Raw genomic sequence first — 26419 nt, 5'->3', positions numbered from 1 at the left:
TTCTTGGCAGATAAATTTTTTATCTCCAAAAGTCATAAGTACAAAATAGAGTGACAAAGATCTTCACATTTTGCTCATCTCTTGGTCACTTTCCTGCATTTGGATGAATTACTCTTCGCTTATAATTTTGGTGTGAACCTCTCGGCTCTTCACCCGCAGCTTGTTGACCTGGGACTCGGCGATGTCAGCCCGCTCCTCGGCTTCCTCCAGCTCGTGCTGGATCTTGCGGAACTTGGCCAGGTTGACATTGGATTGTTCCTCCTGTGAACGGGAATGCATTTATGAGGGGAAAAAATGTTTCCATTTCTAGGCTCTTGTGTCAGTGTGTCTTGAGTGTCTTTTTGCTTAAAACCAATACACTCAGCAAATTTTCAAAGAAGTCTAGAGAAGTGTGTGAAATATTTTCTTCTATTAACTCCCCTTATGCTTTTTGAACTCATTGATAAACACAGGTAAAGCTGCCTCTGAACTTTTGAAAAGCTGAAACTACTGTGACTATGGCACATTCCAGGCTTTGTTGCCATTGCTGTTAAGGCTCTTGAGGACGGACCAGACTCCAACAAGCAATCTCTGTAACACCAAACTGAATATAAATTATTGCCACTTGGGTCTTAAATTATCTCTCACTTAATAAAGTTCAGATATTAAACATGTTTACTATTCTCTAAAATAGTCTGAGTGGTCTCTGATTGTGCTTGTAGGTACAGCAATGAATTTGGAAAGGCCAGTTTTAATTTAGTCTCCAGTAATCATTCTTTTTTAAAACATCTCATTAAGAACTCTCGCAAAATGTGACATTCAGCTTAAGAACATTTATGGAGCTTAGAATCACTTTAAATAGGGTAGCTCAGAAAAGTCCTTGCATCTCCCTCTCACAGAAGAAGAAAGGAAGAGCTGGAGTGAAGAAAAGCTAAGTGGCTTGCCAGGGTGTGGGTGCGGGGCGCACGTGTGGGCATATCTGCTCTCTCGTCTTCCTTTGCTGCCCCCTCCCCTTTCTCTTCCTCTCAGAGCTAAGAGGTCAGGGGGTAAACAAAAGCCACCAGTGGACAGAAGACCTCATGTGCAACGTGTGGATACACACAACCACAGAGAGGCTAGTGACACTCGACTCTTCAGATGAGTCACAGAGGGGTAAATACAATGACGTAGTGCTGCCGTCACCTACTGGTTGAAACATTCCTGAGCTTTTTGGCCTCCATTACTATGAGACTTTGGCTGCTCACTGGATCTCTCCACTCTCCACTGTGTATACGATAATGTCTTGTGTTTAATATAACTAAAGTAGAATTCCTGTTTTCTTCTCACCCTGATCATCTGATCCCCTTAGGTTCCCATTTCAGTAATGCTTATGTCACCTACCAGGCTACTCACACCACAACTTGATGGATTGATTACTCCTGCTTTGCTTCCTTTTACCTCCAAGGACAGCCTACTAGCAAATCCTACTCTATTTCCAGGACCAGTTCTGAATCTCATAAATTCTTTCTGTTTTATTCCTGCTGTAATGCAAGCCACAGACTCACCTGGAAACTTTCCAACATGTCTGCCTACATTTACTTGGGTTATCCAGAAATCTTTTCTCTACGTTGCAGCAAGGACACTCTTTTGAAAACATAAAGCAGGCCACATCTGGCCTGGATGGGAATACCACCTCTTGCTTCTGTGGCCTGACTGTACTTATTTTAAGATGCAGGCTTCTTACCAGGGCCCAGAAGACCTTGTGACCTGCCTTCTGCCTGGTTCTCTAGCCCCAGGTGCACTGTTCTCCTCCTTCATCCTTTTGATTCTTGAACCAGACTCCTTACATTGCTCCTTCTCCTCTCTAGAGTACTATAGGGACTATGTTTTGATTGATTGAGTCTGATGCTTACAACTGGATGCCAGGTCCACCTTCTACCCCCAGCTGTACCCCCATCCTCATTCTCCCTAGGACATTTTTCTCTGGCTTATGAAGTGCCAGTTGCATCACGTTCTTAGACCCTTGTTAGGTCATTTCTCTTTTATCCTTCCTTGTCTTTCTTATCTTTTCATTTCAGTCCTATAACTACTTTGGCCTCCTGTGGTCTGTGAGCTAGAGTCCACCAAGGCACGTCAGGGGTTTGGAACTCACCGCTTCCTCCGCCTGTCTCTTGTAGGCTTTCACCTTTGATTGTAGTTTGTCCACAAGGTCCTGGAGCCTGAGAACGTTCTTGCGGTCTTCCTCAGTCTGAAAGAGTTTAATGTGTCAGTTTCTCGAAAGTTTTTCTCGCTTTCTGTACATACGGTTCTTAATGTCTTAAAGACGGGGGTAGGAACCCAGAGAGGCCCTGCTCTTTCCTTACTTGGTAAGTGAGTTCCTTCACTCTCCTCTCGTGCTTGCGCAGACCCTTGATGGCTTCAACGTTGCGCTTCTGTTCATTTTCAACTTCTCCTTCAAGTTCACGGACCTTCACAAAAAGGTGGATTTAAAAAAATTTTTTTTTAGATTTGTTATTTTATTTTGTGTATGAGTGTTTGCCTGTATGTGTGTATGTACACCACAGAGGTCAGAAGTGGGCATCAGATGCCCTGGAATTAAAGTTACAGACAGTTGTGAGTTGCCATGTGGGTGCTAGGAACTGAACCTGGTCCCTATGCGTGAGCAGCAGGTGTTCTTGACCACTGAGCCATCTTTCCAGCCGCTAAAGGCAGATTTTTAAAAAATATTTCCATATATAATATAAATTATATAGAAATATAATATATATATATTTTAAAAGTATTTCCTATCATCTAACCAGTCAATAAGTTTCTACTTCTTCAAGTGGTGCATTGATTGATTTGTAGTTTCTGATGTCTTAGTCAAAGTGTCCCAGACTGAACTGTCTGTCAGGCAACAGGGATTATCTACCCTTCACCTCAGGATGCCCTACAATGTCTAGCAGTCTTAGGTATTGAAAGTCACATGCTGGAGTAGAAAGAGAAGAATACATGTTGACCGGGAAACTCACCCTGGCCTCCAGTTTCTGGATCTGCTTCTTGCCGCCCTTCAGTGCCAGCTGCTCAGCCTCATCTAGACGGTGCTGCAGGTCCTTCACTGTCTGCTCCAGGTTCTTCTTCATCCGCTCCAGGTGGGCACTGGTGTCCTGCTCCTTCTTCAGCTCCTCTGCCATCATGGCAGCCTGGTGAGTGATAAGACAGAGTTGGTTAAGAGCTGGCAAGGCCCGGCAGGATTCAGATTTGCCATCTGCATCTTGCCCTCTGCTCACATCAGTGATGGCTTTCTTGGCCTTCTCTTCTGCATTGCGGGCTTCTTGGACGATGTCCTCCATCTCTCCCTGGATCTGGGAAATGTCCGTCTCCAGCTTCTTCTTGGTGTTGATGAGGCTGGTGTTCTGTTTAAAATAACAAACACATAAATACTAAATGTTGAAGGACGAAGTTAGAATACAGGATGTCCAAATGAACTTGTAAACTAATTATTGACTAACATCCCTCAGAGTTTCCATACATTAACTGAGTTAACAACATATTTCTAAAAGACAGTCAATTCTGCATGTCATAGATCAGATAAATGTTACCCCTTCCCACTTAAACATGTTAAACCTAGTTCTTCATAAAAGATGATGGATAAATTTCCAAATACGATAAGATATGAGCAAGAATTTACCCTTCATACTTGTACACTTACCTGGGTGTGCAGGAGCTGCACGCGCTCACTGGCATCCAGCAGCTCCTGCTCTGCAATCTTCCTGCTCCTCTCTGTCTGCTCCAGCGTGGCCCGCAGCTCCTCAATCTCAGCCTGCAGCAGGTTGGCTCTGCGCTCAACCATGGCCAGCTGTTCCTTCAGGTCCTCCTGGCCTCGGAGGGCATCATCCAGGTGCAGCTGGGTGTCCTGTGCAATAAACAATCAATGAGACACCATGTCCTCAGGCTGAGTCACCCCACTCCTCTGGGACCATGTCTTGGGCCACCTACCTTGAGGATGCCCTGTGTGTTCCTGTAGTTTCTCAGGGCCTCGGCAGCCATGCGGTTGGAGTGGTTCAGCTGGATTTCCATCTCATTGAGGTCTCCCTCCATCTTCTTCTTGATTCTGATGGCGTCGTTCCTGCTCCTGATCTCCGCGTCCAGTGTGCTCTGCATGGACTCCACAACTCTAATGTGGTTTCTCTTGAGCTGGTCGATCTCCTCATCCTTCTCGGCAATCTTCCTGTCAATCTCAGACTTGACTTGGTTCAGCTCCAGCTGGATGCGCAGGATCTTTCCCTCTTCATGCTCCAGAGATGCCTTAAGGACAGCAAGAGGAGATATCAGCAGGAGAATGGAAGTGTGCAGTGTCCTAGGAAAGTTAGACTAACCTCCCTCACTAGTTCCTTTCTGATGCTACCATCATAACCCTTATATGCATCTTTACTCCGTTGCTATGGAAATGTCCAACGTGTGTAATGGTTGTTTTTATAGTCATCTATCTCCCCAGACCAATGATTCCCTTAAGGGAGGACCCTCCTCTTACTCATCTTTGTTTTCTGTTTCTACTACAGTTCTTAATATGTATTTATAGTGCTTGTATTCATGGTCAGTGTTTATCTTCATTCTCAGTGGAGAAAACCAAGAATAATTTCTATTTCTTGATTCACCAATCCTTACACCCCATAGAGCCTAATTCCTCCTGTAATTCTTGTAAAATGTACAATAGGATGTCTACCTCTGCTTCCTCTAAAGCAGCCTGGAGCTCGGATTTTTCCTGTTCAATTTGCTTCTTTATTTTTTCCAGTTCATGGATACGTTTCCCTCCTTCTGCGATCTGTTCCGTGAGATCAGAAATCTCCTCTGTTATGGAAAAAAATATAGGAATGTATTTAGAGATGGAAAGCATTCTTTCAAATCTCTTATTAAAGAAAATGTGAGGTGCACTCACGTTGCAAATTCTTATTTTCCCGTTTCAAGGTTTCAAGATGGTCTAAGGATTCCTCATAAGCATTCTTAATCTTGAACAGCTCTGTGCTGAGAGAGCGGGCCTCCTTTTGAGAGGCTTCAAGCTCAGCGTGGGTTTCCTCATACTTCTGTTTCCATTCTGCCAGGATCTGAATAGCAAGGGATGAGGGAAAAAATGCAGCAGATAAAGTTTGATGGGGTAGAAGGTAGAAGCCATGCATTCTAGAAACTCTGAGTTTGATCTGAGTGATCCTGGATTGAAAAATAATTATGAAAGAGAAGAACTAATAAAGCTCAGGTCATCCCTGCTTACACAGTCCCTGCCAACGGACAAGGGCAGCCGAGCTGAAGACAATGATTAAGTGGTTTGGAAAGCTGATCACATTAAAGCCTGGAGAAGGAAGATTTGGAAGCAGACCTTGTCAAAGTTTCTCTGCTTCTTGTCCAGGGCAGCGCAGGCTGCGTTGGTCCTCTCTACGTCAATCATGAGGTCCTCCACCTCATTCTGCAGCCTCTGCTTCGTCTTCTCCAGGGAAGCACACTTGGCGTTTACGGCTTCTACGTGCTCCTCAGCATCCTGCAGACGCTGAGCCAGCTTCTTCCTGAGGAGTGAATATGGATAATAGATGGGAACAGTTATCAGTAGAACTATTTCAAAACGGTTACAAGTGAGTGTTTCCACGGCCAGACTTCCTCAATCAGCAAAGCTTGTTTTGTCCAGTGCGTTCTCTGGAAACTTACTGTGGTTCTCCTGATACCAGCTGCTAAGAGCAGCCAAATCTCATCATCGCTATACATTATGGACTCTGAGCCAAAACTTCACACATCTTTTGTAGAACTTAGAATCTACCTCAATACTGTCAGTGTGTCTGTGTCTCTACTGAGTTTTAATGCTCAGAGGGTAGAGTTTACATCTTATTAGTCTTTGTATTCTCATAGGCCAGTGCACATATTAAGTACTCCAGCTGTAGACTGTGTTGAATTCAAATGAAACACTTTTGATTTGGTCTGCATAGTTGTATCTCTTTTGCCAGCTTTTTGTTAATCCATCAATTAGAGATCTCTCCCAGAGTCAATATAAATATAGCTGTGAGAGTTTCTTTCAAAATCACCTTTAAGCATCTTCTAAAACATTAATTTCATCAGTATATAGGTTGTGCATTATTCAGAGAATGGATGCATCTTAAACTAGCTGTTGAGTAAGGTTCTTTCTTACCTATGTTCTTTCTCACAAAAATTCAGCCTTGAACTTTTGAATTGTGTTGACTATTTAGTCCTTTATAAAACAGTGTGCTTCCTCCCTTACCACAGCATCTCTGTCTGTACCCCACATTTGTTCTTAACCACATAGTTCTATTTCCTCCTCCATCGTACTTTTGTATGTAAAAGGAAAGAGCTATTACCAATCCAGATTATTTTTCTCTTTGCACCCATACCCCTAGGCCAATTATTCCATTAGTGGCTGAGAGAGAGGAGAAGCACACGAGAGGATATAATTAACTGAGTAAGTTATTATAACAATTCTATCTGCACCTGTGTAGACAGAATGAGGTCAAAAGTTCCCCCTTTGAAAAATTACTGTTCAGCTTCCTCTTGCCTTGCACCTTTTCTCCTGCCATTCTTTCCGTGGACTACCTAGGTATTTGTACTTCCTGTTTAGATCGATGTTCATATAGGTATATATTGCCATTTTAACCAAGTCAGGCACATACTTGGCCTCCTCTAGCTCCTCTGTGCGTTGGATGGCATCTGTTTCGTATTTTGTCCTCCACTGGGCCACCTCACTGTTGGCCTTGGACATGGCCCTCTGCAGCTCAGCCTTAGCTTCCTGCTCTTCTCATACTGTTCCCTTAGTAGGTCACAGTCATGGCGGGAAGACTGAAGAGCATGAGCCAGGGCACTCTTGGCCTGAAAAGTAAGAATTTAGTAACATAATTTTATGTGTTCAAATTGGTATTTATTCTCTAAGCTCTTAGAGGTCACTGCAAACACACACACACACACACACACACACACACACACACACAGTAAAGGTACACATGAAAACATAAACAACCGCAAGAACAATGATAACCATAACAACAAGAATCCTTCCAGCTCACCTTTATCTCCTCTTCAAGTTGCCTCTTCAGCTCCTCAATCTGTTGTGTGAACGCCTGTTTGCCCCTGGAGAGCTGGGACACTAGTGAGTCCTTTTCATCTAGCTGGCGTGAATATTCACCTGAAAAGACCAAGGTCCAAAAAACTCAGCCTGATTTTAGATGTGAAAACTCTAAAATAAAAACTGGAGCAGAGAAAAGATGCTGAGCTCTAAAATGAGGTGAGAGGTATAGATTTTATTAAACCTTTAACATCCACTTCACTGCTGATGAGCAAATAAATCTAGGTCAAGTGAGACTGGTGGGGGGGGTCTTTGAGCCAAATTTCCTGTTTATGATAATCAACCAAGGAGGTTTGGGGAGATATTTAAGATGATCTGATCACAGTTGAAAGAGATGAAGGAACACCTGGGAAAAAAACGTACAGCGAATGGACATGAAACCCAGATGCTTTCTGGCCAAGGGTATTCTGTGTTACAAAGTCACCTGAAGCAATGACTTTGTGTGTGTTGGGGGGGGGAGTTAAGGGAGGATGAGGAATGGCAATCTTCAAATAATTGACCCTGTAAACAGAACTGATGTTCAGGAGAAGCTCTGGGAAGCATGTTCATGTTTGGAAACAAGCAAGCATCTTTCTGTCCCTGGAACAAGTTGGTTCTGAAAAATAAACAGTTGCTAAACCAAATGGCAAAGTGCCCCATGTGAAAATTAGGAACTTGCAAGTCTTACCTGTTTGGAAATTTATTAGGAAGCATTCACTCTTTAAGATCATACTGCTGGTAGGAATAAAAACCTGTCCCGAAGAGGGGAAGTTGTGGGGAACATCCTAACCTGAGAACAGCTTTTGTTTTACGCTGGATGTCCTGTTCATCTTAGTAACAGTAGTACAGTCTTTGAGTGTCACAAGACCGAGCTACATTGGAATGGTGTTGCAAGAGTGGTTCCAGGACACTGTCACCTGCCTGCTACTTTGATAGCCCATGTGATCCATGAACCAACTTTCCATCATGTTAGCTCTGATTGAGGGAGATAAAACTTCAGTAGAAAGTTGGGGAAGTCAGTAAGAGGTGTTCATGCAGAGGCTTCCCAATCTGGCTGGTCAAGAATATAACCTCACTTGTGCTCCTGGCTGTTTCCTTGATGAACTGCGCTCATCCCTAGCAATTTGTATTTGGATGAAGTACTCCATCATTTCCATGACGTGTCATCTTCAAATGGGGATAACATTATGCAGACTCATGAGAAAAATGAATGCCAGTTAGCTTGTGACAGTACTTTTGAAAGTGAAGAGTTACTTTGGAGATATACTTTGTATTTGATTAATTCTGTTTGTTTTATTTTGAGGTCAGGTCTTGATACATAGCCTAGGGCTGGCCTGGAGCTCACAGTGTATGTTAGGTTGACTTTAAACTTAGCATCCTTCTACTTCAATTACCTGGGGCTACAACTCTGGATATGTGCCTAAATGTCTAACCCATATTTAATAACTTTTTGGTTACGACCAAACCTGCTACAGGATGTCCACAAGCAAGAGTGACTATATCAACCAATTTACCTACCTACCTATCTTCTGAACTACCTATCTTCTGTAAGACAGCAACCTTATGCCATTGACCAAGAATGAGATACCTCCAAGGAAAGAACCATATGAGCTCGAGTAATTCAGTACGGTTTTCAGCAAATTGGCAATCTAAGGCACATTTGGGGTTCCAGAGAAACAGCCTACCTGACTCGGTCTGCAGACGCCCTCTCTGGGCTGTCAGCTCATTGATCAGCCGCTGCTGTTCCTCCTCCTTGGTTTTCAGCTCACTCACTTGGTCCTCCAGTGTGCGGCACATCTTTTCAAGGTTTCCCTGCATTCAAAGAGTTGGGGGAATCATTCAAGCAAGTCCTTGTACCAAAGAGAAGTTGGAGTGATTTAGACATCGCAATTGGTTTGAGAATAAACTGACTTTACAGAGTAATAGTGAGCCTCGGGGGTCATGGGAAGGATAACAAGACACATGCTCTGAGCACACTGCTTCTACATTGTTCTGTGAATCCAGTGCCTTCTCTAGATTTCCTTAGCTGTGGTGTAAGATAATGATGCCTGATTGAGCTCATCATGTGTTTGTGAGAAACAAATTTTGTTTGAGCTTAAAGGAAAAAGGAAAAGCCCCGTGATTGACATGAAGCATTTTAGAACCTCAAAATATATAGCTGGATAGTATTTTTTGTTTTCTGAAAGAGCTCAGATTTCACTTTATTATTTGGGTATGGCTATTCTCCCTTAGGGTGAGCACACCAGGCTACTCGCCATTTCTCTAGTACCAACTTGTGATTCCCCTCCTTCTGTCGGTTCCTAATGACTTGTCCAGGTTCACACCTGTCTTACAGAAATCTCCTGGACTTTTAGATCATGTTTGTACCTTGGATTTGGAAATAACTTCCATGTTACTGGCAAGGTCATCGATCTCCATCTTCATCTCGCTCTTCTCCTTCTCCAGCTTCTGCTTGACACGCTGCAGGTTGTCGATCTGCTCCCCAAGTTCAGCCACGCTGTCCGCGTGCTTCTTCCTCAGGGTGGCTGCTGTGGCTTCATGCTGCAGGGTGGCCTCCTCCAGGTCCCTGCGCATCTTCTGGAACTCAGCCTCTCTCTTCTTGTTCATCTCGATCTGGGCTGAAGTGGCCCCACCGGCTTCTTCCAGCCTCTCGCTGATCTCCTCCAGTTCCCGGGAGAGGTCAGAGCGCTGCTTCTCTGCTTTGGCTCTGGAGGCCCTCTCTGCCTCGATTTCCTCCTCCAGCTCCTCAATTCGGGCCTGGAGGTGGTGGAAGTACAGACTCAGCTTCTTGGGTCGGTCCTTTTTTTTTCCTGATGAGTTAGACTGATGGAAACCATTTACTTACTTGCAGCTCCTTGATTTTCTTCTGCAGCTGCATGCCGAGCGCCTGCTCATCCTCAATCTTGCTCTGCAGATTGCTCATTTCAAACTCTTTCCTATGGGGAAAGCCCTGGTGTCCGTCACAGAGCCATTAATAGTCCCTTCCCCCAAGACATTTATCCTCATTACTTACTTTTTAAGCTTTTCATCAAGCTGCTGTTTGTCATTTTCTACATCCATTGTGGACTCTTGGGCCAGTTTGAGGTCCCCCTCCAGCTTCCTCTTTGCCCTTTCAAGATCCATCCGGATTTTCTTTTCTTGTTCCAGAGAGCCTTCAAGCTAAAAGTTAACAATTCGTGAATGTAGTCCCTAGAATAGCACGGCATTTGCCCCAGGGTTAAACTTGGTGACTATTTCATAGTGTATCAGATGGTCTCTGGCAGTTTTATGAAATAGGAAGATCTTCCTCATCAGTACTGTCTTTGGACTGTGCTTAGACTAATGAGTCAGTGTTTAAAATGTGAAATGTGCAACATGTACCAGGATTACCAGTGAAACATCATGGTTTCTATATCTCCCACTGAATCAGTCCACTGTGAGCAGTATTTCCCACACATGATGGGCAGCACAGGGATGTTTCCACACCATGACTTTGGCTAATGTGTCCTGTTCGCACACATTTCCAAAAGTTCTCTGTTAGATATCAGGTCAACATGTGCAGCCAGCTTATTGCCCACACCCTTAACCAGTGTTCCTTCCTCCCTCTGTGCATGAGGCCTGTTGACAGGTTGTTGTGCTTCCTGCTTGGATATGTGCCTTCTCCATTGTGTTGCTGAAGCCACCAGTGTCTCTAGTTCAGCTAAAGACTGTTCTGTTCATAGACGTCTTATTGAACAAACCCTCATTGCCTTGAATTCTTTTCACTCATAAGATAATCAATAAAGACAAGTAGCTGTGAATAACAGATGATATGAAGCAATTATGCTCTACAGTTCTTGTGTGGGGGAAGAGCTTTGTTAATGCTCAGTGCATCACGAGGAGACAAGCTCACGTTTGCCTAGTTATAAAAAATTGTAAAAGGTTTCTATGGTATTAGACTCACATCATCCACTTGCTGTTCAAGCTTGATTTTGGCTTTGGTCAGGGTGTTGACTTTGTCCTCCTCTGCCTGCAGGTCATCCAGGGTCTGCTGGTGGGCCTCTTGGAGGGCCTTCTTCTCCTTGGTCAGCTTGGCGATGGTTTCGTCCAGGCCTGCCATCTCCTCTGTGAGGTTTTTCACCTTCGGAAGCAAACATGCTTTGCATTACATGTTATGTTTTAATAGATTGGCTCTTATGGTTTACTTCATAATTTAAAAGGGTCATAAACTTTCCATGTATATATCTCATACCTTGTTCTCTGTGGCATGCTTCTCCTTCTCAACCTTGGCCAGTGTCAGCTCCAGGTCGTCGATATCTTTCTTCAGCTCTGAGCACTCATCCTCCAGCTTCCTCTTCTTGGCCGTCAGCTCAGCGTTGATCTCCTCCTCATCCTCAGCTCTCTCTGTCACCTCCTTGATTTTGGCCTCCAGCTGGATTTTGGTTTTGATCAGCTGGTCACACCTTTCCTCGGCGTCAGCCAAGCTGTCTGCTTCCTGTGGAGAGATAATAGACATTTTTAAATTTCAGTTCCCTGGACCTTTTAGATTTTATTAATATTTTGAAAGCAAGCAAGCAAATTATGTTGGAAGGCATCAGGTTTCTTCTAAATAGCTTTCTACTACTGAGCAAAATTGACGGAGCATTGACTATGCACTTGAATATTAACAAAGAAACGTAAGACATGGTTTCTGACCCTGGTGAAACTATGATACCATTGTTTTGCTATAACATACATCAGCATATAATTTCAAATCGGGCTTCTTAGTTTAATGTTTATTTTTATTAAGGTTTATTATACAAAAGAAAACATTAAAATAAAGAACCAAATATCAAGATCTTGTTAAGAGGACATCAAAAAATGACTTAAAAGGAAAGAGTGTCCTCCAATGACAATGTAGCTTATATTTTAAAAAATGGATGGAAGAAACAAGGAGAACGGGTCGTAGAGACTGGAGGTACTTTGAGAAGTATAAAGTATTAACCTTGTTTCTCATAAGAAAAAACACATACATTCATATATAATACATATGTGTGTGTGTAATATAGTTGGATCAAGCTTAGGCACCCTCTTCAATAATCTCTTTATTCTCGGTGGTGTGATGAACTTCTCCTCCTCTTGGAAAACCTCAGTCTATACAAACTACAGTAATGATACAAGCCAACCTTGATGTTTGCAATTCATTTTGTTACATATTCAGAATACATAGACCCTGTGGAACTGATTGCTTCCCCTTCTGAATTCAGAAAACTCAAAAGTAAACTTTTCATGTTTCTGTGCTTGATTATGATAGTAATTTGGGGGAAACAAAAGTAGATGAGATGGTAGCACCTGGTCACATATTATTTTTCAAGTCTCTGGATATTTATTGGGTCACCAGAGTGAGAGTATCAACCCAACATCTCATACTGTGCATAATAATGGACACTACCTACAGAAAGCCTTGCCATGTTCCAATTCTTTCAGGTAGTCTAAAATTTCTAAAAGAAAATTGAGTAGAAAAATTTTAGAGGACTGTAGGTTGAAAATTCGGAATATTAGTTTGGGGTTGATACATTACTATTACAAGGTCCTCTCTCTATCCACTACTAATATTGTTCTTTTGGCATTTGTCAATGGTAGAATTGTGGGAAAGCAAGTATTCCCTGGATTTCCCATCCTCAGTGTGCCAGGAAAAGTAATTTTAAAAAAGGGTAAATGTTTTGTAGTTCTTTCTGGGCAACTGAGAATCCTACTGCACTGAGAATCCTATTGCATTTCCAGCAATGTTGTATGGAATGTTATAGAACACTCAAAGGAGTTGTCCATTTAAAAGGTCGGTAGCCAGTCACTTCATTTTGTGGCATTCTGGGTCATCATTGAACAGAGATTTTAGCATCAGAATGAGCTTTGAGACTCACAGACTGAACTTGGAGCTGCAGATCATTTTTCTCTTGCATCAGAGCTACCATCTTTTCTTCCAGTTCTTTCCTTTTGGCCTCAGCCTTGGCAAGGTTTTCTTTAGCTTTTTCAAATTCTTCCTTCATGTTGGCCATCTCCTTCTCTGTCTCTGCACTCTTAAGCAGGGGCTTGATCTTGAAATACAGCTTCATCCAAGGCCAGTGCTTGACATTCATGAAGGCACGGACATTGTACTGGATGCAGAAGATGGACTCTCTGTGGAAGGAACAGAAATGTTCTAAGTCAGATTCTAATGGGAACCACAATGAAACGGACTAGAACAATGAACTTAATTAATATGTTGTTGTTATTCACACCTTCTTTCCACCATCTTCTGGTACTCCACTCTTGCCAAGTACCCTCTGCACATGGCCTGGGTTCGGGTAATCAGCTGGGCCAACTTGTCGTCTCTCATCTCCTCTAGGAGCCCCAGAAGACCAGCTTTGAAGAACACCTGTGTGCGGACAATGTTGAAGATCAGAAACTTCATACAAAATTCAAATGGCAGGAAGACATGAGGCTGGATTTCAAGAGGATTACCTTGGTGTGACCAAACTTATATTGAGTGTGGTCAATGTCGATGGAGCCAAGGAGCTTCTCAGAAGCCTTCTTGCTATCAATGAATTGTCCCTCGGGGATGGCACTTGCATTTAGCACCTTGTATCTGTTTAAGCCAACCAAATAAATGACATGGCTGTTGTCACCAAACAAATCTCCCTACCATAAAAAACACCATTGCTGTTGGGTAGTCTAACAGAAAAAAGAAAACATATGACCCTTTATCTATTCTTTGTGTAGTCAAAGAACATCACAGTGTGTCCCCAAGTCACTTGAATATATTACTTTCCTCTTTGTTAAAAGGAAAAAGCAATAGTAAAAGCCCCAAAATAATTCACAGTGAAAAATATCCAACCTCTGCTTGAAGTCTGCATAGAGGATCCTGCTGGGGAAGCCCTTCCGGCAGATGCGGATGCCTTCCAGCACCCCGTTACACCTCAGCTGGTGCAGGACCAGTTCGTGCTCCATGGCACCTGAAAAAAAAATACACGTGTTTCACAGTCGAGGCTCTAAAGCAAACACACTGGGACATGTCTGTGTAGATACCGGAAGTGTCTTACCAGGAGTCTTAGTTTCATTGGGGATGATGCAGCGTACAAAGTGGGGGTGGGTGCTCCTCAGATTGGTCATTAGCTTATTCAGATTCTCCTATGGAGTCATAGAATATCTTGTTTAATATGTACTGTTTCAAGCACTCATATTTATAGACATAATGGCCATGGGCTACCACTCTGGTTCAGTTCTGCTGAACAGTATCAAGGTTTGGATTTTCCAGAGTCGTGTCTGGAATTTCTAAGGTCTTGACATGCCCTCCTGGTTTCTGTTTTGTACACCAGGAGCATGTTTCCCTGTTAGCTGCTGATGAATTTCCTGGCACGTGTTATGTATTTATCATGGCACTGCAAACATACAAAGGTGCCCCATCCATACATGGATCACGTATTGAGATACTTGGTCTGGATTTGCTCCTAATCCAATGTTGCCTCCAAACCTCCCATTTCTTACTTTCCTCTCACAAGCTCTTTTCTTATCCTGCCATGCAGCTCCATAGAAAATGTCCATTTCATGCCTCCTTCTTGGAATTGACAAAAACTAACAGTCATATTACTGAGTATCAAAAGCTTACCACCTTTCAGAGAGAGTCTTTCAGAATAACAAGAACTTCCATTCTTCAAGATGTAATTAAGGGCTGAGATTGCCAAGAAAAAAGTAAAATTTCCTTGAAGACTTTTTTTTTTTAAATCACATCTGGCTTCTTATATTCCCTTCCTCTGACTCACTCTCCAATTCCGTCTACCATTCACCTGTCCTCCACTTTCAAATCTACTCATTGGAGGCCTCCGCTAGTGTATACTTAGGAATCTAAATCACTTGGAAGCTCTCCGAAGTTCTAGAAAACTCATGATATAGGTAGTCCTCTCCTGTTGGAGATTTTTAAATGCCAAATGACCTCACTGCGAACTTCCCAAATTGAGTGTTTCCATCTGAAGCTTCTGTAGCTCACTCCTGACCCTTATCTCATTTATTGAGGTATTTCTTCAAAGCTATTCTGACCTTCCCTAAAAATCAGGTATACCTCTGTCAGCTGACCCACCCCACCCCACCCCACCTACATCACATCCAGTTCCAGAGCTTTTGAGACAATATCCACTCCCCCACCCTACCCCCCACATACAGCAGCATGAACTCTTAACATCCTAAACCCATCTAAGGAGAAAGTTAAATTTGTACCCTGAAGAGAGCAGACACGGTCTGGAAAGAAGAACCCTTCTTCTTAGCGGCTTTCTTTCCACCACCGCCACCAGACTCTGAGGGGGCAAGAAAAGTGCAAAGAGTCAGAAGCCAGGCTTCTCTGCTTAGAATTTCCGTTTTACATACAAATCGCTGATTGACAGTCACCTGCTTCAGCAGCTGCTGCTGCCCCAGAGAAGAGGTAAGCCAGAGTTTTCATTGAAGACTTCTGGTACAGCCCCACCACCGTCTCATTCAGGGGGTCCTTGTTCTTGTCCAGCCAGCCGGCGATGTTGTAGTCCACGGTCCCCGCGTAATGCACCAGTGAGAAGTGGGCCTCGGCCTTGCCTTTGGCGGGCTTGGGCTTCTGGAAGTTGTTGGACTTTCCAAGATGCTGTTCATAGAGCTTGTTCTTGAAGGAGGTGTCTGTTGCCTTGGGGAACATGCACTCCTCTTCCAGGATGGAGAAGATACCCATTGGCTAGAAGGATAAATACAGAAGAAACAAATGCCACATGAAATCTGTCTGCTCACGGAAGTGACAGATGACATGAATGGCCAGATTCAGACTTCAGTTCCACAGAGCTAATGAAGATTCATTTGTGTGGACAGAGGTCACTGACTTAACGAGACTCTTAGCTATGACAAAGAAAGACAGATATGCTTTTCTGGACTTTGTGTCTCCTTGAAAGTCTTGGAGCAGGGCCTCTCAAAGTGGCACTAGGGTCCCTTGCTAACAATGCAGATGCCACGGCTTATTTGGCATTTGCTGTAAAGTACTCACGGGGGTGAGAGCAGGGGACACTGTGTTCAGTACGTGGGGTGACTTTGACACAGCTGGAGTTTGGACGTCTCTGTCTACAGCATTAGAAATTTGTATTTCAGAGGTCAATAGGAGGGAATCTAAGGATGTCAGAGAAGTAAGTAAAACTATTCTAAACTATTCTATAAGTGCTAAATTTTTACATGGAAATAGCTTTCAACGTTAAGACTTTGGTTGTAAACTCTGGGTAGACATAGGATTCTGGACTCTGTAGAACATATTCTGTCTCAAAAGTGGGGAACAAGAAGAATGGAGGAGTTGGAAGATGGGGAATGGGTGCTGTGAAACATTGTCATCTGGACATAGCTGACCACTGTGCTCATGAACTCAGTAGCTGTGGTTACCTGTCCAACACCTGCAGGAGATGGGGACTGTTAACCTTTCACCTTGGATGGGAGGTCTCATAGGCTCCGCCCTCCCTGAGGAGCTACAAGCAGCCAGTGGCAGCTGGGGAAGAAGGGGGTCTCTTCTTCTGTGGTGTCCCACAGGTAAGCTGCCCATGGTGTGGTAAGCCATCCCCTCCCCCCACGCTCATGCATGCTCATGGAAACTCAGTGGGTCTAAAAACAAAAAAGGTAGGAGAAAGACTTGTTGAGGAGAAGGAGTTCAGAGTTGAGGGGCAAAAGAGGGTAATATGGAGGTGGGAATAACCAAAATATGTTATATACAACATACATTATATATGTGTGTCTGCAAAACTGTCAGAGAAGGAACATTTTTTAAAAGAAAAAATTCTGTCTCATTTTACCAGCATACTTCCCTCATTTTGTGTGTGGGTTGCAATCTTCTGCCATCACACACACCAAGGTTTTTATTGGTTTTTGTTTACGCACCATACAAGTGTGATCTGAAAAGGGTACACTAACCTTCTCGATGAGCTCGATGCAGGCGGCCAGGTCCATCCCAAAGTCGATGAACTCCCACTCGATGCCTTCCTTCTTGTACTCCTCCTGCTCCAGCACGAACATGTGGTGGTTGAAAAACTGTTGCAGTTTCTCGTTGGTGAAGTTGATGCACAGCTGCTCCAGGCTGTTGAACTAAATAAGTGGAGAAGCAAATTAGCCTCCGATTTCTAATGAAGGCATCTCTGGCCTCACCTCAGCTGGGCAGGCTAACTGATCTCTTAGGATGGCCTGTTTTTTTTTTTTTTTTTTTTTTTTGTCCCACTTGTAGTAAACCCCTTCATTCAAATTTCATCTAGTTATCAATATGCTCATAGAAAAAGATTTTCAAATATGAGTTGAGCATGAGACCAGTTAGAAATACAACTGGTAGGTAGAGAGTCAATCACTTTGACTGACTGGATTGTATAGCATTCTTTCTTAGGCAGACATATTTGAGTTTACTCAGTTGCTGTTTCCATCCACTGGACCCGGTCATTGCAGCCGTTACCTTAGTGACAGCCTCTCTGATTAAGCAGACAGGAATCTCAGGTTCTGTGTCTGTTTGCCATCATCTTTCCCAGTACCATTTGATGCTATTGTTGGCTAATCATCTTCTCTATCGTTTACTGATTGGTGATTGTGAATTGGGGATTATACTAAGGGCTCTAAGTGCATCAATCTCATAACTGACGAAAAGATCCGCAAGAGGTGTTACATAGATCAGTAGGTCCTCCTTGAAATGGTGCAATGGCACATGCCATTCCTATATCCCACAGAGAGGAAATGACAGAGCCAGAGTTTAACTCCAGAGTCCACACTCTTTCCCAGGTTTCCAGTCCTCTCACGTGAATCGATTTATCATGTGGTTATTTTTCATAGCATTCCCTGGATGACTACAGGAACAAGACTCGCAAATGTTTCTGCTACTATGAAGTTTCCGCCAACTCACATCAAAGATCTCAAAGCCAGCGATGTCCAAGACCCCGATGAAGTACTGCCTGGGCTGCTTGGTGTCCAGCTGCTGATTGATGCGGGTGACCATCCACAGGAACATCTTCTCATAGACAGCTTTGGCCAGGGCACCCACGGAGTTGTACACCTTCAGAGACAGGGTAGTTCTTGTTGGCATCATTAATGATGTCAAGGAGGTCTCGGGTATGTGTGCTTTACAGAGGGCATGCATTTACCTGCTGCACCGTCTGACCTTTGGTGACATACTCATTGCCGACCTTGACCCTAGGGTAACACAGGGCTTTGAGCAAGTCAGCAGAGTTCAGATTCTGGAGATAGGCAGCCTTGTCAGCAACTGCAGAAACATAATTCAGGGTTCCAATATTACCTTCTCTAGGGCCCATAATCCTCAGAAGCAGAGTGTTGAGTAGATTCCTTTGTACGTTCTGTGTGGGGATAAACTTGTGTGTTCCCACTAGCAGCTCAGTTACAGAGGAGACAGGAGTTTGGATTGTATTTTCTCTGTAAACCCATGTAGAGAGTTTAGTTTGGTTTTGACTGTTTGAGTCTGGTACCTTCAGTGCCATCTGGCTCGGCCTGCTCCTCTCGCTGCTTCTGCTTGAACTTCATGTTCCCATAATGCATCACGGCTCCCGTGAGCTTATAGATGGAGACTCTTTCATCAGAAGTGAAGCCCAGAATATCGATGGCACTCTATGAGGAGCCAAGAGAGGATAAATGTAAGGGCAGAAGACACTACTTACTTGGTAGAATTCATAGTTTACCCTAACTAGGCTATTGCTATCATGCTCATACATAATGTGTGACTTACATCTGTGGCCATCAACTCTTCTTGGTCATCAATGCTGGGCACTGTGATCTCCCCCTGACTGACAAAGGCGTAGTCATATGGGTTGGTGGTGATCAGGAGCATTTCTGGGTACGTAGGATTTAGGGTATATGTTTAGTATTAGAAAATGTTAATGAAAGCACTAACTTCTATTTATGAATTTAAGGTTATTACCAATTAGATCTGGTTTCTTGTTAGACATGATCTGATAAAAAATGTGGTAGCTTCTTTCAGCTTTTAGCTGGAAGGTGACTCTAGACTTCTCCAGAAGATCTGTAATGGAGAGTCAACATTAGATGAGAGTGGGCTTATCAAGTGTCTTAGAGTCGTTTTAGAATAGGAGGTCATCAGCTAAGTCTTCTGACCCCTGGAGATCGTAGCTCAATGATCATGAGGTAACACACACTACATCTCTACAGACACCGAGTTCCCTCTGACCACCTCTACAGTGAAGATAAAATGTGCTTGCCTAGAGGAATGCTCACTTCTCGTAGAGAAGAACCTTGACATTTAGAATATAATCTAGTCCTCATACTGCTGCTTCCAAGAGTCCCCTGGCATTCTAATAGACAGGCTACTAAGGGAAATAGTTACCAATGCTCAGAAATGGAAGACTCACACACTTTGAACCCATAGGCAACTCAAATACCCCTGTGTTACCTTGCTCTTTGAGCATTTTGAAAGTGTAATGAGCCAGGATGTTTCAAACGAGTCCAAAAAATGCCTGGCAGTTCCTACAGAATCATTAGCTCATGCCTGGGTGGGTAAGAGCACACTGTGGGCTTTGCCTAAGGCTGGCACTGACTGCAAGCCTGCTTGGCAGCAGAGGTGTTTTCTGGGCTCCATGCTAAGCAGGCGCTGCAGAGTGTTCCTCCAAACCCTCGTTTGTTATTCTTGGATTCTAGTTAGAAGGTCCAGTTACTCACATGTTTCAATATCAGCAGAAGCCAGTTTCCCTGTGGTACCAAAGTGGATTCTGATGAATTTACCCTTGGAAGGGAAAAAGATGATGTTAGCATCAAAGCCGGAAGCACCCAGAGAGAGTGAATGCAGTGTTTCCACTATGGTTTCAACTGAAGTCAGAGAAGACTAGGAGACTCACAAAGCGAGAGGAGTTGTCATTCCTCACAGTCTTGGCATTGCCAAAGGCCTCCAGCAGGGGGTTGGCGCTGATGATTTGATCTTCCAGGGTCCCCTGCAAGGGAAAGATCAGTCCTCACATCTCAGGCTCAGGGCTTTCTTGCCTAAGAGCCCCAACAGAGCCTGGACTCTGTGACAGTCAGACTTACCTGCATTTTGCCAGAAGGTGCCTCCTCCTTTTTCTTCTCCCCAGTGACTGCAATTGTTGCAAAGTACTGGATGACACGTTTCGTGTTCACAGTCTTCCAGCACCGGATTCTCCGCTGTCCAATAAAGACCAGTATGTGGAAAATTAAGCTTTGTGGCCGATGAAACTATTTCTGCCAACAGTATTTACTCTCTCCTGCGTCTGCCTTTACATCTCTGTCATAGTTGTCTAGGTTAGGTCTTTTCATCCCACAATTAACTCATATTGTTTCCCTTAGTTTGCACTGACAAGTAGGTAAATTCATTTATTAATTCATTCATATGGTGTGGGTGCTTAAAATGTTCCAGGTTCTTTTTGAGGTGCTGAGACTTGTTCTTGAAGAGTCCGCTAAGCAGCTGCTCAACAGCTGTGTAGTGAATGGAAGGATGAGTAAGAAACCCTAAGTGATGTGTGTATTCCTTGCCTGCTTAGACTAGAGATAAGGCTCCAGTTAGATCTCACAGGGGTTAGAAGTTCCCTAGGTAGGCCTCCAATAACATGGCTGGTGCTAACCCCAGATTACCTTCATTAGACTGTGTGCTACCCTCTGCACTGGACTGAGCTCTGGCCAAGCTCCAAGAGGGAATTTTGCATTCCCTGCTTCTGGGAATGCCACGTGACACTCTCAAGGCTATACTGACCAGCAACATATATTACAGCAATGTTGTTTTACACTCGGACTCAATCTACTTTCTACAGTGAGTCCCAACCAGTTCCTAGTTCCTCACCGATTGTATCATTTCTTTCAGCACTAATTTCCCCTTTGAGTTTCTCATTTTCCCAGTGAGAGTAAAACACCAGTAAGTTTCAGAAGAGAAATACATACGTGATCAAAATAGACTGGTTCTCCCGATCTAGAAGAAAAGCAGTGTATAGTCAGCATATGTATTAGTCACATAGATTTTTCTTGAGTCTCTGTGTCATATTTTTCATGGAAGTTTTTTTTCTTTGTTTTTATTGTATTATTGTAAAGTTATAGATGGATTTATTCTCTGGTCTTTTGAGTCAAGATGGAAAACCATAAAATGCTATCATAACTACATCACCACAGGAAGGGTATCCTCTTGGTTTCATATAGAGGATAGTATACTCCAAAGTCAGACACACACCTTCACCCCAGTGTCCTTCTGTAGATCTCAATGGCACATTTCCCACTGATAACTAGCTGTTACTAGAAATGCATTATGTGCTCTGGCTTTACAAGTTAGAATGGTGATGCTCAAGCCAAGGTTAAGATTTCATTTCCAAATGGGTGGATTCACCTCACAAAGACAATTTCTTGTCCTGTGGACCCAGACTACAACCCTATGATTAGCCTTCCTCGAATTATTAGAGGGTGATCATGAAGACATCTCAAAGGGATTCTGAAAGTGAAATCCTTTGTGGGGTGAAAACTTCTAGTTATAAAATGTCTAGGGACCCCAAAAACCATTTTAATAAGCAAAAGCCACCATCAAGAACGCGTTCTGAGGACTTAAAACATGACAGTACTTCCAAAAGTATCCAGTACAAGTGACATTAAACGAAGGCGGTATGGGAGTGGATGGCATGATTTGCACTCCTGTCCAAGCCATGTGTCCCTCAGTTACCTTTTTCTCATTACTCAAACACATAGAGGGAAGCACACTCTTTCCGAGCAAGGAGACTATAAGACACTGAGGGGCATGAAGAAGTTGCAAGCTCTGCTGAGGTAGTGGAGGGAGAGTCAGAAGCAACAGAGTTCAGCCCCTGGCCTGATCATGTCTGCCTTTCTACTTTTTTTTTTTTTCCAAGACAGGGTTTCCCTGTGTAGCTTTGAGCCTTTCCTGGAACTCACTCTGTAGTCCAGGCTGACCTCGAACTCACAGAGATCTGCCTGCCTCTGCCTCCCGAGTGCTGGGATTAAAGGCGGGCGCCACCACCGCCGCCCGGCACCTTCCTCTGCTTTTGAGAATACCGTGTTTCATGGATAATCATGAACAACCATGAACAATTGACTCTTTCTAAAGGTCTTTTGGACGCTAACATTGTTGGAGTATAGGTGATAAAAAAAATAGTTCATATGAAAACTCACTCACCCGTCAGCATGAACTGGTAGGCGTTGTCAGAGATGGAGAAGATGTGGGGCGGGGCCTCCTGGCGCTTTTTGCCTCGGTAGGCCGCCACCACCTCTGCATTGTACACTGGCAGCCACTTGTAGGGGTTGACAGTGACGCAGAAGAGGCCCGAGTAAGTCTGCATCAAAGCGGGGGGAGGGGGCATAATTATTGGATGGGACATTTATTATCTACTATTTAAGAAAAAAAAAAAAAAAACTTAATTACTCTGTTGAGCGAAAGGGCGCGAGAGAGAACTCACGTAGATCATCCAGGCTGCGTAACGCTCTTTGAGGTTGTACAGCACGGCGGGCTCGTGCAGGTGGGTCATCATGGCCATGTCCTCGATCTTGTCGTACTTGGGAGGGTTCATGGGGAAGACTTGATCATCTTTTACTGTTACAGTCTGTCCATGAACAAGAGATTTTAGGTTAGGAACTAAGTGTCAGTCAAACTAGCCCAGTGGTGTAGTGTCACCAGGTCCAGATGTTTTACTCACAGCTCCACCTTCGGTCTTGGCCGTCACCTTCCCCCCTTCCCTGCTCTGCACCGTGGCTTTCACAAAAGACTCCTTAGCATCCACCACGAACACGGACGACTTGGCATCAAAAGGCTTGTTCTGAGCCTCGATCCGCTCCTTTTCAGACTTTCGGAGGTAAGGAGCAGCCTCCCCGAAAACGGCCATCTCGGCGTCGGAACTCATGGCTGCGGGCTATGGGTGACAGCCCAGTGAGAGAGCCTGCCTGGCAGATGAAGAAATGGTAGAAATTTAAAAACTGGGCTATTAGAATCACATGCATTTTTTTTTCATTCCCTGACAGTTGGGTGAATGCATTGCACCACGTCTAACCACCTCCCTGGCTGCGGTTTGGTTGAAATGTCAGACTGTCTGTTCCATGCCAGTGCTGACAAGTACTTAATCATGCATTTGGATGTAGTTGTTTGTGGCTCGCCTACTGTGAGAGATGTCAAGGCTGCTTCCTGAGCCTTGTTTGTTATGTATATTAACCTTTAGAAGCTGCCTACCATCAGCTCATACAGAACCCAAAGTGAAGAAGATGCTAAAATGTTTCTGGCTCTTTGTACTTCTTTTTTTTTTTTTTTTTTTTTTTTTTTTTTTTTTTTTTTTTTCTCTCTTTCCCATTGGATTTCAGCACCTTGCAGCAGGGAGTCCTCTTCTTTCTGGCATCCTTCACACCTCTGAGAACACATGCTGGATGCTCAGAGCTGGCTGCCTTGGTAATAGAACAATCCAGATATGTGGCTAAAGTTTTAGGAGCTCCCTTATATGTGGAGAGCTTTGGTTTTTATTTCCCTTAGAGACTCAGCAATTACAAAGATTACACACTAGAAGAGAAAGCAGAAAGGTGAAGAACTTGGTTTGGCCTTGTTTTGTTAAAAACAACATCTTTTTGCAGGCCTTTTATCCTATGCCTGTATTTTGGCAAACTTCATTATGTTTTCTTGCTCTTTTACTCATATTCTTTTAAATGTTTTTCCTTTAAAATCCACTTCTTGCCATTCATGAACCCTGCCAATAGGCTTCATACATAATCTGTATTGTAATTTTAAATGGTACCTCTCCTGGGAAAGCTCTGTTGGGTAAACTTTTCCCCATTTCTCCCTTCAAACTGCAATACCTAGTATCAAAATTAAAGTGCTTTGTCTTGCTGAAACCATTTTCTCACCATTTAAATTTTTACTTGACTGATTATGAGGCAATCTGCAGATTTACACTTTGTTAAGGCAAGGGTTGATACAGTCTGTCTATCCATCTAGACATCATCTCACAGTTCTTATTAATTAGTGCTAAAAGCTGTAACATAGGATGCCTATGTTTTTTTCCTTTTAAATGAGTAAGCATGTTACATTGCATGCTGTAACCACTGACAAGACAAACTACAAAAGTAGATATAGAAAAACCTCATGCACAAAGCTCCCAAGACTCTGAGAAAGCCTCTCATACACTGCAAAGGATCTGGGTTAGTGAGATCTAGTTTCCTAAGTCCCCTTGGAGTTTTCCAAGAGAAGCATGGTCAGCCATGACATTGAAATGCTTTTCATTTTTCAACCCCAACAGACACTTTCCAAATGCTAAAGAAGATTCCTTGCACTCAGAATAAAGAAGAAAAGAAAAAAGAAAAAAATCCCTTACCTTTAGTGATGTAACCTCAACGGTGGGTCAGAACTGTAATAAAAAACAAAAAAACAAAAACCAAATGCCTTCTGATTAAATGCTAGTGACTCCCAATCAGAGCACAGTTCTTATCTGAAGAAACCAGCAAAGGACTGGGAAGACCACAACATCTAATTACAATTGCTACAGAGTAAGTTGGTGCTTCACTGGAAGGCCTGCCAGGGGCAGTGGGAGCCAGGATGTGTGGCATGCACACTAGCAGCCAGGCATCCCTTCCCGTCCACACAGAGCCCTGTCCTCACACACTCTTACCTTGAAGCTTTATGAGGAAAGACAAGTCATTCTCATTCCAAGGGTACTTTTATAGGATCAAATATGGAAAACACGTAACCTCCTCCTCTTTCTTAAAGCATATTTGGCAAAACGTGTTTTTGGCAATGAAGGTCTCCAAGCCTAATTCCCCTCATATTAAAGATGTTTGGATATAATTAGAAATATTTCCTCTCACATTGGGTTAAGTATATGAACCAATCTCCTATAAATAATTTGAGTTGTTGGTGATAGGAAAATGATCCGTCCTTGGAATAATGTAAGGTGTTGTTTTAAAGACTGCTGAGTTCTGGAATCCCTGGACTTTGTTGCCTGGAGCTCTTGTGTTTCACTGAGTGCCCTGTGTGAAGGCGCTTCAGTTGCCTGCACAATTGCAATATTATACCACGGAGGAAACTCTCTGCTTCTTCCCGAGTGTCGCTAAAACACGCTGCTTCCTCCCAAGAAGACAGGACTTTTTTTTTTTTTTTTTGCAGTTCATTGTCCTTTTTGAAGGATGCTTCAAAGCTTAATTTTAAAATCCTGTTGATGAAGAACAGCCAAAGATAGACAGCTGCTTTTGTTTCCTGCAGTCTGTCACCTCTGACTCACTGTCAAATCATCCTCTTCCCACTTCAGACCTATCCCCAAACCGCTGCCTAGCCACACACACATTCTCTCATTAAGAAAAAAAAAAAATCAAGTTGCCTGTGAAACCCTCTTTCCTCTATGAAATGGATATGAGGAAATATTAAAAACTGGGTACTTATTGTTTATAAATGCCAGCGAGTTTGAATTCTCCAGCAGCCCCTTGGTATATATTTAATTTTTCACTTACAAACAACCCCTCAGCATTGTTTCCTATTTTAACGTTTGTTCGCTTTGCCATCTGAATGGCCTTGACGTCACATGACTGCAACTGAGCCCCCAGGCTCTTGTTTGGCACCCAGCTGTAGTCCACTGATGAGGTAAAACAAGTTGCCCTGTGAAAGTAGATCTCTATCTAGAGATGCAGGTTGTGCTAATCATATGATTTTATTACTGCTTGGGACTGTGTGATCCACATTTCTCATTTTTCTAACAAAGCAACCAAGCTCAAAGAATAGAGGAGAGTTCCACAAGTCACACAACAGTTTAGACTTTGGGTGACTGAGCTGGGCTCAGCACACTCACTGGTGACACTCCTCTTTCTAGAGTGGATTGACGGCACCAGGAAGGGTCTTGAAGGGCTGTGTATCCACCAGGAGCTTTCCTAGCCAACTATTAGCTGCTTTGCTCCATCAGGTATATCACTTTGCTTCTTATGTGTCTGTTTCTTTATTGGCTACCTGTAAAATGTGACTAACAGTTCTCAGAGCAAACATTGTCATAATTCTCTGAATAGGATTTGATGGGAATTTTAAAACGGACTTTGGTTCTATTCTGAGAAAACTCTCCAGGGAAAAGAAAGCAAGGCCTTTTTGTTGTTGTTGTTGATGATGATGATGATGATGATGTTATTACTACCAAGTTATAAGATACTTAAGCACTGATGGGTGAAGTGGGGTGGGGGAATGAGAGACAGACCAATACAGCAAGAAGAGCAATCCTGTGTTCTTCCTAAGACCAGTGCAAACCGGCTTACCTGCTAAGTTGCCTCCACGTGTTTGATAGAAACCAGTCTCAGACTTGCCACTCAAGCCAAGACACTTTTGCTTTCGGCTCACATGGGAAGTTAGCATTTAGCTTTTCCCGGGTGCTGTCTAGGAAGGCTGTGTTTTTGGCTGTGCATCAACACTGTCTCCAGTTCTAAAATGTTAATCTTCTAGGAAAATGTCTCAGTAATCTAGATAGCTACCATGTC

The 26419-nt window shown here is 43.4% G+C and overlaps 1 protein-coding gene across 1 annotated transcript; it reads right to left on the bottom strand.

Annotated features, from left to right (window-relative positions):
* Window positions 1-24634, bottom strand: LOC114693130 (myosin-1-like). The gene is given in 42 exon segments (XM_028869376.2): window positions 1-261; window positions 2111-2206; window positions 2322-2426; window positions 2970-3140; window positions 3228-3353; window positions 3650-3853; window positions 3937-4245; window positions 4664-4788; window positions 4877-5042; window positions 5312-5495; window positions 6606-6732; window positions 6735-6801; window positions 6996-7114; window positions 8719-8845; window positions 9401-9790; window positions 9879-9969; window positions 10047-10192; window positions 10956-11132; window positions 11244-11486; window positions 12892-13147; window positions 13249-13385; window positions 13472-13595; window positions 13845-13962; window positions 14050-14137; window positions 15221-15297; window positions 15389-15701; window positions 16910-17080; window positions 17877-18026; window positions 18115-18233; window positions 18454-18592; window positions 18711-18814; window positions 18903-19001; window positions 19655-19718; window positions 19831-19923; window positions 20018-20112; window positions 20115-20131; window positions 20882-20909; window positions 22113-22269; window positions 22393-22536; window positions 22630-22873; window positions 24286-24318; window positions 24580-24634. Coding segments are annotated over 40 exon segments (5823 nt in total). The 5' UTR covers window positions 22834-22873; window positions 24286-24318; window positions 24580-24634; the 3' UTR covers window positions 1-108.
* Window positions 24635-26419: the final 1785 nt, after the last annotated feature.

Source organism: Peromyscus leucopus, chromosome 8b (assembly GCF_004664715.2).
Source record: "Peromyscus leucopus breed LL Stock chromosome 8b, UCI_PerLeu_2.1, whole genome shotgun sequence".
In the NCBI taxonomy this organism is placed as follows: Eukaryota; Metazoa; Chordata; class Mammalia; order Rodentia; family Cricetidae; genus Peromyscus; species Peromyscus leucopus.
Note: the sequence above shows the minus strand (reverse complement) of the source record. Positions and strands in the feature narration are given on the sequence as shown.